The following is a 17,201-nucleotide window of genomic DNA, read 5'->3' as shown; positions in this document are numbered from 1 at the left end:
ATTAAAGTTAACTTTTGCCCTTAGAAAGAGTAAATATTCCCTCTTTTTGTATTATCCAGAAGAGTGTAGTGGACTGAATGTTTTATATTTTCTCAAACTTTATATGTTACAATTTGAACACTTAATGTGATGGGATTAGGATGCAGGGCCTTTGGAGATGATTAGGTCATGAGGGTGGAGTCTTCATAACTGGAATTAGTGCCCATAAAAAAAGACCCCAGAGAGCCCCCCTTGCCCCTTCCACCATGTGAGAACACAGCATAAAGACAACCATCATTATGATGGTGGGCAGCCCCCACCAGACACCTTGATTTAGAACTTCCTTTTAATTATTAATTTTTTATTTTTGTGGGTACATAGTAGGTGTGTATATGCATGGATTACATGAGATATTTTGATGCAGGCATGTAATGCATAATAATCACATCAGGGTAAATGGGGTATCCATCACCTCAAGCATTTATCCTTTGTGTTAAAAACAATACAATTATATTCTTTTAGTTATTCAGCCATAAACAAGAATGAGATCCTGTCATTTTCAACAACATGAAAAAAATTGGAGGTCATTATGTTAAGTGAAATCAGCCAGGCACAAAAAGACACACTTCACATATTCTCACTACTTTGTAGGAACTAAAAGTTAAAACAATTGAACTTATGCAGATAGAGTAGAAGGATGGTTATCAGAGGCTGGGAAGGGTAGCTGGGGGATGGAGAAGCGAATGTTTAATGGGTACCAAAAAAATAGCCAGAAAGACTGATCTCTTCTCAGTCTCCGAAAGGGTGACAAGTAAATTTCTTTTGTTTATTAACCAACCAATCATTGCTACATTACAGCAGTCCAAACAGACTAAAATAAAATTTGTAAAACGTTGGTGTTATTCTTTTTACAATAAAAATCATGCATATTTAAAGTATACAAACTTGTGTTTTAATATACATATATAATGATGTTATCCTTACAAAGTTTGGAAGAATTCACCAGTGAAGCCATCTGAGCCTTGGGCTTTGTTGGTGGGAATGTTTTTTTAAAACAATAGATTAAATTTCTTTACTAGGTATCAGTACCAGATTAGTTATATCTTCCTTACTCAGTTTTGGAAAGTTGTATTTCCTAGGAATTTGCCCATTTTACCTAAATAGTCAAATATATTGCTATATAGTCATTCATAAAATCTTCCTTTGCTCTTTATTCAACATCTAAAATAGAGCCTGTAGTACTGTCCCATTTTCTTTTCTGATATTTGTGCTTTTACTCCCTTAATGAGTTTTGCTAGACAATCAATTTTACTATCCTTTACAAAGAACCAACTTAGAGGCTTTGTTGATGTCCTGTTCATACAATTGTTGTTAATTTACTTCATATCTGTTCTTGTTTTATTATTTCTTTCCTTCTACTTACTATAGGTTAGATTTTCTTGTTCATTTTGTTATTTTCTTAAGCTAAAGTTTAAATCATTGATTTTTCAACCTGTATTTTTTTCTAATTTATGATTTTAAGGCTGCAAATTCCCCTCTAAGCACTGAATAAATTCCAGCTTATAAGCATTGTTATGTTTTCTTTATTTTTAATTAATGTAAAATATTTTAAAATTTCCATTATATGTCTTTTTTTTATCCTTGGTGTGTATTTATAAATTAATTTTTTAACTTTTCACACAATTGAGATATTTCTGATTCTTCTGGTTAGTGTTTACCTAACATGTATTTTTAATCACCTTACTTTCAAGCTTTCTCAGTTTTTATACCTAAAGTGTGATTTGTATAAACAGCATATATAGTCTGATGTCACTTAATGGCAGCGATATATTCTAAGAAATGTGGCATTAGGTGATATTGTCATTGTGCAAACATCACAAAGTGTACTTAAACAAATCTAGATCACATTACCTAGGCTTTATGGTATAGCTTATTGGTCCTAGGCTACAAACCTCTACAGCATGTTACTGAATTGAACACTATAGGCAACTGTAACACAATGGTAAGTATTTTGTATATCCAAATATATGTGAATGAAGGAAAGGTACAGTAAAAACACAATATTATATTTATGCGACCACCACGTATGCACTCTGTCATGGATCAAAACGTCATTATGTGACAGATGACTATAGTTCTCCGTATTTTAAGATGTAGCCTGAAAATCTTTGTATTTTACTTAGTGTATTTAGTATTTTTACATTTAATATAACTATTGATATAGCTATTTTCTACCTTGCCATTTGTTTTCTGTCTGAATTTGAACTACTCGTTATATATTTTTTCTCTTCCCTTCTTGTTTTTACCAGTTTTTCCTTTTGTTAACATGTATGTGCACACTATTTTACTAGTCTTTTAGCTGTTACCCCAGAAATGATAAGATATAGCTATAATTTTATGTTTCTTAATACTTCCAAAATTGTAAAACATTTAAGTGTATTAACCTTCTGAACTCTTATATTATAATTTTCATAAATTTCAGTTCTACATATTATTTCAAATTTTATTATATGTTACAATTATTTTTTGACACAATGTGTATTCCCTTATATGTAATCACACATAACCTTTTCTATTGTGATTCATTCCTTCCTGCAGTTTCATGTTTCCAAATTTTTTATTTTTTCTATTTACCTAAAGTATGTATTTCTTTAACTGCAGACCTGATAGCAGTGAATAACCTCAGATTTCATGTCTGAAAACACCCTAATTTTATCTTTATTTTGACGAATATTTCCTGTAAGTGTAGAATTCAGGGATAGGAGTTATTTTTTTAAGCACACACAAAATATTGTTCCATTGTCTGGAGAGAAAAAAAAATGGCAGACAAGAGGCAGAACTAACTTGCAGCTCCCTCTCAGACAGACAGAGCAGCATGTGGAGACTCACACCATGAACTTTTGCTCCAAGAACTGCCACAGGAGCACACCAGGAAAGCCAAGAGAATCCACAGACCGCTTGAAAGAAGTAGCTTGCCACTTCAGGCAAGCTGAAAAACTGTGAATGTCCAAAGTGTGAAAGGGGGAACATCCACCCCTTAACATGCATCATCACTGGGGAAACTGAAGGTCCAGATCATGGGAGAAGGATCTGGAATTGAGATAAATTTAGAGAGCCAAGTGAAATATAGGAGTAGAGGAAGCAGTGGGATGAGCACTAGGTGCACTTTTGGTCTCCAGAAAAGTCATTTCTGACTTTGTCTCACAGAGGTCCTTGGGGAGGACTTTGAGTGGAATTGGGGAAAGACCACATGGAGAAGGAAACTTCCAGCTTAACTTTGTAACAATTTCAATGGAACACAAATTTTCCTGGACAGAACCTGGGGCTGGGGGGTAAACAGGAAGTGCAGATACAAGCACAGAGGCTGCAGCAAGTGGGGAGGTGTGAAACCCAAGTGCTCTGCTTGCTTTCTCAGAGGGGAGGCTTGTAGCCTGGGGCAAGTTTTCAGCCCTGCTCACAGATTGCCTGGAAATAAATTCAGTGCTGTTTAGGGGTAGGGGACAGCACTACAAGAACTGCTGAAAAGAGCTCTAAATCTTGAAACAAATCCCTGAAAGACACCAAAATAGAATATCCTTAAAGCATAAATCTCACAAGACCTATAAAATAATAGTGCAATGGAAAAAGAAAAAACAAGGTATTCGGGCAACAACTAGCACAATAAATAGAAAGTACCTCACATCTCAAAACTAAAATTGAATGTAAATGATCTAAATGCTCCACTTAAAAGATTTGGAATAGCAGAATGGATAAGAATTCACCAACCAAGTATCTGCTGTCTTCAAGAGACTCACCAAACACATTAGGACTCACATAAATTTAAGGTAAAGGGGTGGAGAAACATATTCCATGGAAATGGACACCAAAAGCAAGCAGGAATAGCTATTTTTATATCAGATAAAACAAATTTAAAGCAAAAATAGTTTAAAAAGACAGAGGGACACTATATAATGATAAAAGGACTACTCCAACAAGACAATTTCACAGTCCTAAATATATATACACCTAATACTGGAGCTCTCAAATTTATTAAAAAATTACTAATATACTTAAGAAATGAGAAAGATAGCAACACAATAATAGTGGGGGACTTCAATACCCCATGACAGCAGTAGAGAGGTCATAAAGACAGAAAGTCAACAAATAATGGACTTAAACTATACCCTAGGACAAATGGACTTAACAGATATTTACAGAACATTCTACCCAACAACTGAAGAATATACATTCTATTCATCAGTATATGGAACATTTTTCAAGAAAGACAATACGATAGGCAACAAAACAAGCCTCAGTAAGTTTACAAAATTATATCAAGTACTTTCTCAGATCACAGTGGAATAAAATTGGAAATCTACTCCAAAAGAAATCCTCAAAACCATGGAAATACATGGAAATTAAATAACCTGCTCTTGAATGATTATTGGGTCAACAATGAAATCAAGATAGAAATTTAAAAAGTCTTCGAACTTAACAATATTAGTGACACAACTGATTAAAACCTCTGGGACATGGCAAAAGTGGTGCTACGAGGAAACTTCATAGCATTAAATGCCTACATCAAAAAGTCTGAAAGAGCAAAAATGGACAATCTAAGGTCACAACTCAAGGAACTAGAGAAACAAGAACAAACCAAACCCAAACTCAGCAGAAGAAAAAAAATGGCAAAGATCAGAGCAGAACTCAATGAAATTGAGACAAACAAACAACAAACAATACAAAAGATAAATGAAACTAAAAGTTGGTTCTTTGAAAAAATAAACAACATTGATAAATAGACCATCAGTGAGATTAACCAAGAAAAGAAGAGAGATCCAAATAAGTTTCATCCAAAGAAATGAAACAGAAGATATTACAACTAATACCACAGAAATACAAAAAAAAAAAAATTATTTGAGGCTGCTATGAACACCTTTACACACAAACTGGAAAACTTAGAGGAGATGGATAAATTCCTGGAAATATACAAATCTCCTAGATTAAACCAAAAAGAAATAGAAACTCTGAACAGACCAATAACAAGCAGTGAGATTGAAATGGTATTTTTTTTTTAATGTCAACAAAAAAAGTCCAAGACCACATGGATTCACAACTGAATTCTATCAGGCATTCAAAGAAGATTTGGTACCAAGTCTACTGACACTATTTCAAAAGATAGAGAAAGATGGAATCCTCCTTAAATCATTCTATGAAGCCAATATCACCTTACTATCAAAACCAGGAAACGACATAACAACAACCACAAAAAAGAAAACTACAGACCAATATCTCTGATGAACATAGATGCAAAAACCCTCAACAAAATACTAGCTAACAGAATCCAATGGCATATCAGAAAGATAATCTACCATGATCAAGTGGGTTTCATATCAGGGATGCAGTGATGGTTTATCATATGCAAGTCAATAAATATAATATACCACATAACAGATTTAAAAACAAAAATCACATGATCATCTAAATAGATGCAGAAAAAGCATTTGACAAAATCCAGCATCCTTTATGATTAAAACCCTCAGCAAAATTGACATAGAAGGATCATACCTTAAGGTAATAAAAGCCATCTATGACAATCCCACAGTCAACATTATACTTTACAAGGAAAATTGAAAGCATTCCCCCCTGAGAACTGGAATAAGAAAAGGATGCCCATTTTCACCACTCTTATTCAACATAGTACTAGAAGTCCTAACCAGAGCAATCTGACAAAAGAAATAAATAAAGGACATCCAAATCAGTAAAGAGGAAGTCAAACTGTCACTGTTTCCCAATGATATGACTGAATACCTACAAAAGTCTACAGACTCATTTAAAAAGTTCATAGAACTGATAAACGAATTCAGTAAAGTTTCAGGATACAAAATTAATGTACACAAATCAGTAGCTCTGCCATACACCAACAGCAACCAAGCTGAGAATCAAATCAAGAACTCAGCCCCTTTTACAACAGCTGCAAAAAATAAAATAAAATACTTAGAAATACACTTAACCAGGAGGTGAAAGACCTCTACAAGGAAAACTACAACACACTGCTGAAAGAAATAATAGATATCATAAGCAAATTGAAACACATATTATGCTCATGCATGGGTAGAATCAATACTGTGAAAATGACGATACTGCCAAAAGCAATCTACAAATTCAATACAATTCCCATAAAAACGGCACCATCATTCTTCACAAACTAGAAAAAACAATCCTAAAATTCACATGGAACCCACGAAAAGCTCACACAGCCAAAGCAAAACTAAGCAAAAAGAACAATTCTGGAGGCATCATATTACCTGACTTCAAACTAGACTATACGGTTATAGTCATCAAAACCACAAGGTCCTGGCATAAAAACAGACACATACACCAATGGAACAGAATAAAGAACAGAAATAAAGGCAAATACTTACAGCCAACTGATCTTCGACAAAGCAAATGAAAACATAAAATGGGGAAAGGACACCCTATTCAACAAACGGTGCTGGAATAATTGGCAAGCCACATGTAGCAGAATGAAACTGAATCCTTATCTCTCACCTTATACAAAAACCAATTCAAGATGGATCAAAGACTTAAATCTAAGACCTGAAAGCATAAAATTCTGGAAGACAACATTGGAAAAACCCTTCTAGACATTGGCTTAGACAAAGGTTTCACGACCAAAAACCCAAAAGAAAATGCAACAAAAACAAAGATAAATAGATGGCACTTAATTAAACTAAAAAGCTTCTGCACAGCAAAAGAAATCAGCAGCAGAATAAACAGCCCACAGAGTGGGAGAAAATCTTCACAAACGATGCATCCAACAAAGGACTAAATATTCAGAATCTACAGGGAACTCAAACAAATCAGCAACAAAAAAAAACAAACAATCCCTTCAAAAAGCGAGCTAAGGACATGAATAGACAATTCTCAAAAGAAAATATACAAATGGCCAACAAACATAAAAAAGTGGTCAACATTACTAATTACCAGGGAAATGCAAAAAACCACAATGCGATGCCACCTTACTCCTGTAAGGATGGCCATAATCAAAAAATCAAAAATAATAGATGTTAGCGTGGATGTAGTGAAAAGGGAACACTTTTAACACTGCTGGTGGAAATGTAAACTAGTACAACCACCAGGGAAAACAGTATGGAGATTCCTTAACAAACTAAAAGTATATCTACCATTTGATCCAGCAATCCCACTACTGGGTACCTACCCAGAGGAAAATAAGTCTTTATACAAAAAAGATACTTGCACATGCATGTTTACAGCAGCACAATTTGCAATTGCGAAAATATGGAACCAGCCTAAATGCCCATCAATCGATGAGTGTATAAAGAAAATGTGGTACATATGTATATCATGGTATACTACTCAGCCATAAATAGAAATGAAATAATAGCATTCACAGAAACCTGGATGGAGTTGGAGACCATAATTCTAAGTGAAATAACTCAGGAATTGAAAACCAAATCTCATATTTTCTCACTCATAAGTGAAAGCTAAGCTATGAGGACACAAAGTCATAAAAATGGTACAACGGACTTTGGAGACTCATAGGAAAAGGTGTGAGGGGTGAGGAATAAAAGACTACACATTGGGTGCAGTGTACACTGCCTGGGTGCACCAAAATCTCAGAAATCACTACTAAAGAACTTATACATGTAACCAAACACCACCTGTTTCTCCAAAACCTACTGAAATTTTAAAAAATACCAAAAAATTCATATGTGATCATCTGGAAAAGTATTTTTGATCTAAGAATAAAAATGCAATAGCATGTCTAATATAATTCTAGTTATGTAACACCAAGAGTTTATATATGTGTATATCTGATGAATGTATGTATTTGCATGTAAAATATCTGAATCAACAACAAAATATTGTTCCATTGTCCACTGGCTTCTATTATTTTGATTAAAAAGAGATTTATCATTCTCATTATTGCTTCTTAGAAGGAAATGTGTCACGTCACTTCATTTCTGTCCTAGGAGATTTATAATTTTCTCTTTGTGCTTCTCAGCAGCTTTTCTACATTTATACTCCCTGAAGTTGACTAGGGTTTTAAAACTATGGTGTGCTATCTTTAATCAGCTTTGGAAAATTCCCAGCTATTATCTTTTTGAATACTCTTCGGCCATTTTTCTCCATCTTTTTTTTTCTGGGACTCCCATTATACACGCATTAAACTTTTTCCATGTGATTCATGTTTCTTATGCTGTCTGATTTGTTAAAATTTTTACCTCTGTGCTATTTGGATGCTTTCTATCATGCTGTCAACTTACTGATCATGACTTCTGAAATGCACATTCTGATAGTCAGATACCATATTTTCAGTTCTAAAATGTCCATTTCATTTTATACATTGTAATTATCTAGTAAAAAATCCATCCTTTCATTAATCGTGTCTCTCCTCCTATTTTCTTGAACATATTAATCACACTTAAAATCCTTATATGTTAATGCTATTGTCTGGATCATTTATGGATCTACAATTATCGACCTCTTTTATTCCTGTTTATTGGTCATATGTTCATGCTTACTGACCTTTTTAGGTTTTGTTTTGGTTTTGGTTTAGCACCAGAAATTGTTTTCAAAGGACTTTACAGGCTTTAGATGTTATCTTTCACCAGGGTGAATGCCCCCATTTACAAGTTTGGCCAAGAGAGTGAAAGTATGATCACCTCAATTCAAGTACAGACAGTACAGACTGCAGTGGGTATTGTTTTACAGTTTTAGTAAGCCTCATTTATGCTTTGTCTCTCTTTCTAGGTCATGGATTTCTTAAGATTTTGAGAATAAGGATAGTTGGTCTTAGTCTTCTCAAATCTAAAAGACTACTAAAGATCCACCTTTTTTCCTGTAGCACTTCCTAACCTGCTGTTTAATTTTCCAGTGCTAGATGGCTTCAAAAATGTCTTGAGGGCGATACAAGCCTACCCATGAAGGCAGACCCAGATCCTTTTCTCTACTGAGTTTTTATTTAATGTCTGGGACTTTAGAAATTATTATCTAATTTTTGTTTTTTTTTTGGAGATGGGGTCTCCCTCTGTTTCCCAGGCTGGTCTCAAACTCCTGGGCTCACGCAACCCTCCCACCTCTGCCTCCCAAAGTGCTGGGATTACAGGCTTGAGTCACCATGTTTGGCCTATTTTTTAAAGCTTTTTGGTGTAGCACCCTAACATTTCACACAGATCTGAATGTTATGCAGTAAAGTTTATTTTTATCATGATCTTTTTTTTCAAAATAGAGATAGTGAATTTTCTACATTAAATATAAATTTATTTAAAGAGAACAATTAAATAATTGTTTCAAAAATGTACAGGTGGTGAAAAGTGTAAAGATGATAGGTCAATGACTAAAATTGTGTTCACTGCTCTAGAGGGCATTCTGTGAGAGCACAGATTTTTAATCCAGCATTGTGCGATTAGAAAATATATACTAATTCTTTTTGTTTGTTCCATAGCAACTTTTCACTAAGGTTATCTAGTATAAACCAGCATATCCCATTTTATTCTAGGGAAGTATAATAGTAATAGTATTTGATGTTGACTTGATGCTAGAGAATCATAACCAAAGAAAATGTTGCATGTTACAAATAAAATTGAAAAAGTGTTTCTCTGTTTTTGATCTCTGTGAGTCAAGTAACGATTTCTTAGATGACTATTCTAATATTTTCTCAGGGAAGACATTATAATTCACAACATGTATGTCCCTTCCATAGTTCTACCTTAAGGTAAAAGCATCCTAAAAGAACAGTATATTCGGTGATATAGCTAGTTGTTTCACTTAAATGTATAATTAGCATATCTTTTCTTTAGTCACCTGATGTTATAATTTGATCCAATCAAATGAAAAACATGAATAAAATGTTGATCCTGTTTTCTTCACAAAGACTTTAACTTTCTGGTAGATTTACAGAGGGAGACATCAATTACAGATTAAATATCACATTGATTACAAAAAGAACAAATTATTCTATAAAACAAATGAATTATCCTTTGAATTAAAATTCTACAGCCACTAAGTCATTTTAGGTAAGATCTATTTAGTGATTTTACATTATTAAATTTTATCAGAATCACACAGTTTACCTTTGATTGATAAAACTCGAAGTGTGTATCTTGGAACTTTGGTGGAAAATATCTTCTTCCAAAGAGATGTGCCAGTACTAACATTAGCTTTTCCATAACGTCTTGAGAAAAATGTTTTGAGCCTATACAAAACAAAGTGTCTTCTTGTAAATACGAAAGGGTATAATCCTATTTTTTCATGTTTAAATGGAATGTCATATTACATTTAATTTCATGGAAACTAAAAATCTATGACAAATATAGCAATTGAAGAATTACCATATATCTGCTAATGGTTTTTATCTGTGCCTTCTTTTTCATCCTTGCTACCTATACCCTAATTTAGATCCTAATCATCCCACACAAATTGCCTTATTTCCTTACCTAGATTTCCTCACTTTAGTCTATCTTCATGATTTTAAGAACACCATACAGATTTAGTGTTTAAATGTAAAAATCAAAGGATTTTAATAAAAAATGTATTAAATAAAATGTATTTAAAAATTTACTCAATATGGATAAAATTGTGGTATTTTTAGGGGAAAATATGATTCTAAATTACACTATTAATATAATGTCAGCTATTTAGGTATACTATACAATAATATTCAAAGAAAATATGATTGGAAGAAAATATTCACAAATATTAATAGTGATTATCTGTGGATAGTGTAACTATGAGTAATTTTTTCTTTTTAACTTAATGCTTTCCTATATCCTTTTCCTATGATGAATATATATTATATTTAATTAGAAGAAAATATTTTCTAAAAATTGTATATTATTTAATATGTTATTAATCCTGGCAGCAAGGAATCACTGAAGTTAATACTTTCGAGGTGTTGACATTGTAAATACATGCCATAAAATATGGCTGACTATCATTTAATATATATTAGTAGATATTTACTTTATCAACTGAAGAGCTATAAATTATATACATGTTAATTGTATTTTCTTTACTAAAAATATTCCTGAAGTGTTGGTTGTCTACAAATCTGTTGCTATTTTTGGACTCTCTCTCTCTACATATATATATAAAATCTCAAGCTTACCTTTACTGGTTGGCTGACAGAGATCATGGAAAAGGCCATTTACAAGAAAACTGACAAAAACAAGATTAGAAGGTTCATGGTAATGCAAATGTGATACAAGTCCAGCAAACCCCATTGGATTACCTTCTTGATCTAAATAGCCCTAAAGAACAAAAAACAATTTATTAGTTTGACTCAAGTTACCACATAATAAGTAACTTATTAAGTATCAGTTTAAAATAGTATTTAATGCCAATATAAGAAATATTTATAACTATTACTGGGCCCAACTTTTATAATTATACCATTTATAAGTAATGTCAATCATTGGATAGAACCTTCTAAAAGCTACAATTAGTTCAGCATGGTAAGAAATCTAGATAGTAGTAATGCTATTCCCCCTGCCCCAAAAAAAGTGCAGTAATGCATACCTCTTTCACCAAGAACTGCAAAGAAAACAAGAAGTAAAGTTTTAACATGTCCATGACTCTGGGTTGCTTGAAGGACAGCAATGAATGCTTTAGCACTGATAGTACCTTTAAAGAAAAGAGTACTTTTAGACACACAATGTTAAGTGTTACAAAATACATTTGAAAATGATAATAAATGATAGATCAATATCTATTATACCACACAGACATTAGAAATGCATCAGATAAAATTTGATTTCATACTATTTTATAATGTTACATGGCAACTTCTTTTTTTAACAAAATAGAGCACATAAACTGAATTGTCAGAAATGAAACATATTGCCAAAGAGTCTGATTATGAAAGCCATTTCAGTTCAGGAGCTGATAGCTTTTAAATTGTTCTAGAAGTAAAAAGATATATTATCCCATGTTCTGCAGTATTATTACAAAAAATCATGTAACTAGGTTGATTTCAACCAATGTTATAAAAATATTGCTTGCTTTCCAGCATAAAACTGCATTAAAGTACATATATCTTTCAACTTCCCACTAAAATGTCCATGAAATTCCAAAAAAAAAGAAATCCCAGTATCGCCAAAATGGAAACTTAGCTGTCTTTAGGCCTGAGGGTTTATAGAACCTAGAAAGAATCTCTACTTACTATAAGGCTAATGGTCTAGGAGGAGGGAGGGAAGGAAAAAAGGAAAAAAGGAAGGAAAGGAAAGGAAAGGAAAGGAAAGGAAAGGAAAGGAAAAAGGAAAGGAAAGGAAAGGAAAGGAAAGGAAGGCAGGCAGGCAGAGAGGGAAAGAAGGAGAGAAGGGAAGAGGAAGGGAAGAGAGAGAAAAGGAAGAAGAGAGAAAGGGAGAAAGAGTGGAAGGGTGGAAGAAGGGAGTGCACTTTCCATCTCCTTACTGTGGGATGATACTTTCTGAGGGCACCATATATGGCATATTTGCAATCTCTTCTCTCTCATATGCCACTTTTAGTCAGAGATGGAAAGAGTCAGAAAACAGCATAGTAAGGGATCAGGGTTTCATGGTGGTTCACTATAACCACAGAAGTACAGACCTCATATTAAAGTCATACTAAGATGATAAGAATCCTGATGGCATTGCATACTATAGTTTATTGTGACTAATGTCGTCCAGATAATCAATGTGTAATAAGACTAGCAGAAGTAGAACATGACCTTTCAATTCAGAAAACTACATAGATGAAGATCTGCTAAACACTGATATTTGGGCCAAAAACTATTCATCCAGCTCATATCTGAAAGAGTATTTGATTAGTATGTAGGTGGATAGAGTGAATCCAGAAGAAATTTCATACATCCTATTGCTTGGCAAACCATCAGATTTGGATAGATGTATCCAAAGTGATAAAATAGAAAAACCCACAATAGACCAATTCTTCTTAAGAAAAATTTATCATCTTCTTAAAATTATGGTCATGCTATAAATATTTATTGAATGTCCACATTAGAAAATCAGACAAACAAACATTATTGTCCTTGGAGTGCTTATATTCTAGTGGGAAATATAGATAAAATATATAAAAACATGATAGAGATAGGAAGATAGAAAGACAGATGATAGGTAGATAGATGATTGATAGATGTAGATAGATGGATAGAAAGATAAACGATAGAATGATACATGATAGATAGAAAGTTAGATAGCAGATAGAAGATGGATGATAGATAGATAGATAGATAGATAGATAGATAGATAGATAGATAGATAGATAGATAGATAGAGATAGGTAGGTAGAGGTAGGTAGATGGATAGAAATATAGATGATAAACATAAAGATAGATCAATGTAGATAGATACATAAATAATTTGATACTATATAGGAACTGATGAGAAGTCTATTTAACTGAATAAGGAACACTGCCAATGCAGCAGACAGGGGAAACATTTACAGTTTAGAAGGCATGGTGAGGGTAGGCTTCACTATGTAATGTTACAGTAAAGAATTTAATGTAGTAAGAGAGTCAGGCCATGTATATGTCTCAGGGAAGATCTTAGAAGGAGAAGAAACAGTAAGAGCCATGGTCCTCAGACCGGAATGTGTCTGAGGTGCTCATGAGGCGGGTAGCTGGCCATGTGGGAGAGAAGAAGAAGTGACCTCTGCAAGCTGGTAAGAGATCATATACTATAGGACCTCACAGACTGTGACAAGGACATCTTTTCCTCTAAAGAAAAGATCTGACATATGAAAATTGTTTTCTATATGCAGCAAAAAAAAAAAAAGTTGTCTTGAAAAATTATTGGCCGGGCGCGGTGGCTCACGCCTGTAATCCCAGCACTTTGGGAGGCCGAGGCGGGCGGATCACAAGGTCAGGAGATCGAGACCACGGTGAAACCCCGTCTCTACTAAAAATACAAAAAATTAGCCGGGCGCGGTTGTGGGCGCCTGTAGTCCCAGCTACTCGGGAGGCTGAGGCAGGAGAATGGCGTGAACCCGGGAGGCGGAGCTTGCAGTGAGCCGAGATCGCACCACTGCACTCCAGCCTGGGCGACAGAGCGAGACTCCGTCTCAAAAAAAAAAAAAAAAAAAAAATTATTTGTATGCCCTCTCTCACCACTCTTATTGAACATAGTATTGAAAGTTCTGGCCAGGGCAATCAGGCAAGAGAAAGAAATAAACGATATTCAAAGAGGAAGACAGGAACTCAAATTGTCTTTGTTTGCAGATGACATGATCCTATATCTAGAAAACCCCATCATCTCAACCCAAAAGCTTCTTAAGCTGATAAGCAACTTCAGCAAAATCTCAGCATACAAAATCAATGTGCAAAAATCACAAGCATTTTACTATAAATCAACAACAAACAAGCAGAGAGCCAAATCACAAATGAACTCCCCTTCACAATTGCTACAAAGAGAATATAATACCTAGGAATACAGCTAACAAGGGAAGTGAAGGACCTTTTCAAGAACTACAATCCACTTCTCAAGGATATCAGAGAGGACACAAACAAATGAAAAAACATTTCATGCTCATGGATAGAAAGAATCAATATTGTGAAAATGGCCATACTGCCCAGAGTAATTTACAGATTCTGTGCTATTCCCATTAAACTACCAGTGACATTCTACACAGAATTAGAAAGAAAACTATTTTAAAATTCATAGTGGAACCAAAAAAGAGCCCATACAGCCAAGACAATCCTAAGCAAAAAGAACAAAGCTGGAGGAATCATGCTACCCAACTTCTATCTTTAATACAAGGCTACAGTAACCAAAACAGCATGGTACTGGTACCAAAACAGACACATAGACCATTGGAACAGAATAGAGAACTCAGAAACAAGACCACACATCTACAACTATCTGATCTTTGGCAAAAACAAGCAATGCGGAAAGGTTTCCTATTTAATAAACGATGATGGAAGACCTGGCTAGCCATACGCAGAAAATTGAACTGGACCCTGTCCTTACACTTTATACAAAAATTAACTCAAGATGGATTAAAGACTTAAAGGTAAACCCCAAAACTATAAAAATTCTAGAAGACAACCTAACTAATACTATTCAGGACACAGGCATGGGCAAATATTTCATGATTGATGTGGTTTGGCTGTGTACCCACCCAAATCTCATCTTGAATTATAACTCCCACAATTCCCACATGTCATGGAAGGAACTCAGTGGGAGGTAATTGAATCATGGGGGCAAATCTTGCCCATGCAGTTCTCATAACAGTGAATAAGTCTCATGAAATCTGATGGTTTTAAAAAGAGGAATTCCCCTGCAAAAACTTGCTCTCCCTTTGCCTGCTGCCATCCATTGTAAGACGTGACTTGCTCCTCCTTGCATTCTGACATTTTTATGCGACCTCCTCAGCCATGCGGAACTGTAAGTCCATTAAAACTTTTTTTTTTTTTTTTTTGCAAATTTCCCACTCTTGAGTATGTCTTTATCAGCAGCATGAAAACAGACTAACATAGTAAATTGGTACCAATAGAGTGGGGCGCTACTGAAAAGATACCTGAAAATGTGAAAGTGACTTTGGAACTGGGTAACAGGCAGAAATTGAAACAATTTGGAGGGCTTAAAAGAAGACAAAAAATGTGGGAACGTTTGGAACTCCCTACAAACTTCTTGAATGGCTTTGAACAAAATGCTGACAATCATATGGACAATGAAATCCAGGCTGAGGTGGTCTCAGATGGAGATGAGGAACTTGCTGGGAACTGGAGCAAAGGTGACTTTTGTTATGTTTTAGAAAAAAGACAGGCAGCATTTTGCCTCTGCCTGAGAGATTTATGGAACTTTGAACTTGAGAGAGATGATTTAGGGTATCTTGCAGAAGAAATTTCTAAGCAGCAAGGCATTCAAGAGGTGACATGGGTGCTGTTAAAGGCATTTGGTTTTATAAGGGAAGCAGAACATAAAAGTTCAGAAAATTTGCACCCTGACAATGCAATAGAAATGAAAATCCCATTTTCTGAGGAGAAATTCAAGCCAGCTGCAGAAATTTGCACAGGTAATGGGTAGCCAAACATTAATCACCAAGATAATGGGATGTCTCCAGGGCATGTCAGAGACCTTTGTGGCAGTCCCTTTCATCACAGGCCCAGAGATTTAGGGGAAAAAATGGTTTCCTGGGCCAGGCCCAGGGTTCCTCTGCTGTGTACAGTCTAGGAACCTGGTGCCTTGCATCCCAGCTGCTCCAGCTATGACTAAAAGGGGCTAAGGTATAGCTCAGGGTATTGCTTCAGAGAGCGGAAGCCCCAAGCCTTGGCAGCTTACATATGGTGTTGAGCATGAGAGTGCACAGAAGTCAATAACTGAGGTATGGGAATCTCTGCCTTGACTTCAGAGGATGTATGGAAATGCCTGGATGTCCAGGCAGAAGTTTGCTGCAGGGATGGGGCCCTCGTGGAGAACCTCTGCTGGGGCAGTGCAAAGGGAAAATATGCGGTTAGAGAACCCACAGAGTCCCTACTGGGGCACCACCTATTGGAGCTGTGACCCCCACCCTCCAGACCCCAGAATGACAGATCCACTGACAGCTTGTGCCATGAGCCGAGAAAAGCCACATTCAATGCCAGTCCATGAAGGCAGCCAGGAGGGGCACTATACCATGCAAAGCCATAGGAGTGAAGCTGTCCAAGGCCTTGGGAGCCCACCTCTTGCATCAGTGTGACCTGGATGTGAGACACGGAGTCAAAGGATATCATTTTTGAGCTTTAAGATTTGACTTTCCCATTGGATTTTGGACTTGCTTGGGGCCTGTGGTGCCTTTGATTTGGTCAATTTCTCCCATTTGGAATGGCTGTATGTACCCAGTGCCTGTACCCTTGCTGTATCTAGGAAGTAACTAACTTGCTTTTGATTTTACTGGCTCATAGGTAAAAGGCACTTGCCTTGTCTCAGATGAGACTTTGGACTGTGGAGTTTTTAGTTAATGCTGAAATGAGTTAAGACTCTGGGAGGCTGTTGGAAAGGCATGATTGGTTTTGAAATGTGAGGATATGAGATTTGGGAGAGACCAGGGGTGGATTTGGCTGTGTCCTCACCCAAATCCCATCTTACATTGTAACTCCCACAATTCCCATGTGTCATGACAGGAAACTGGTGAGAGGTAATTAAAACATGGGGGTGGGTCTTTCCCATGCTGTTCTCGTGATAGTGAATAACTATCATGAGATCTGATGCTTTTAAAAAGAGGAGTTCCCTTGCACAAGCTCTCTCTCTCTTTGCCTGCTG

At 35.4% G+C, this 17,201-nt stretch overlaps 1 protein-coding gene across 3 annotated transcripts in view; it reads right to left on the bottom strand.

The window, feature by feature from the left end:
* DDX60 (DExD/H-box helicase 60) overlaps nucleotides 1-17,201 on the bottom strand; it is a 112,583-nt gene that overhangs the window by 10,170 nt on the left and 85,212 nt on the right. For all 3 annotated transcript variants that reach the window (XM_050791708.1, XM_050791707.1, XM_050791709.1), the window contains 3 exons: nucleotides 11,500-11,604; nucleotides 11,090-11,231; nucleotides 10,056-10,177 (listed from right to left, as the gene is read on the bottom strand). In XM_050791708.1, the coding sequence (XP_050647665.1) occupies nucleotides 10,056-10,177; nucleotides 11,090-11,231; nucleotides 11,500-11,604 (369 nt within the window). The remainder of the gene's footprint in view (nucleotides 1-10,055; nucleotides 10,178-11,089; nucleotides 11,232-11,499; nucleotides 11,605-17,201) is intronic.

Source organism: Macaca thibetana, chromosome 5 (assembly GCF_024542745.1).
Source record: "Macaca thibetana thibetana isolate TM-01 chromosome 5, ASM2454274v1, whole genome shotgun sequence".
Taxonomy (NCBI): Eukaryota; Metazoa; Chordata; class Mammalia; order Primates; family Cercopithecidae; genus Macaca; species Macaca thibetana.
The sequence above is the reverse complement of the archived record's forward strand: the minus strand, read 5'-3'. Positions and strand labels throughout refer to the sequence as shown.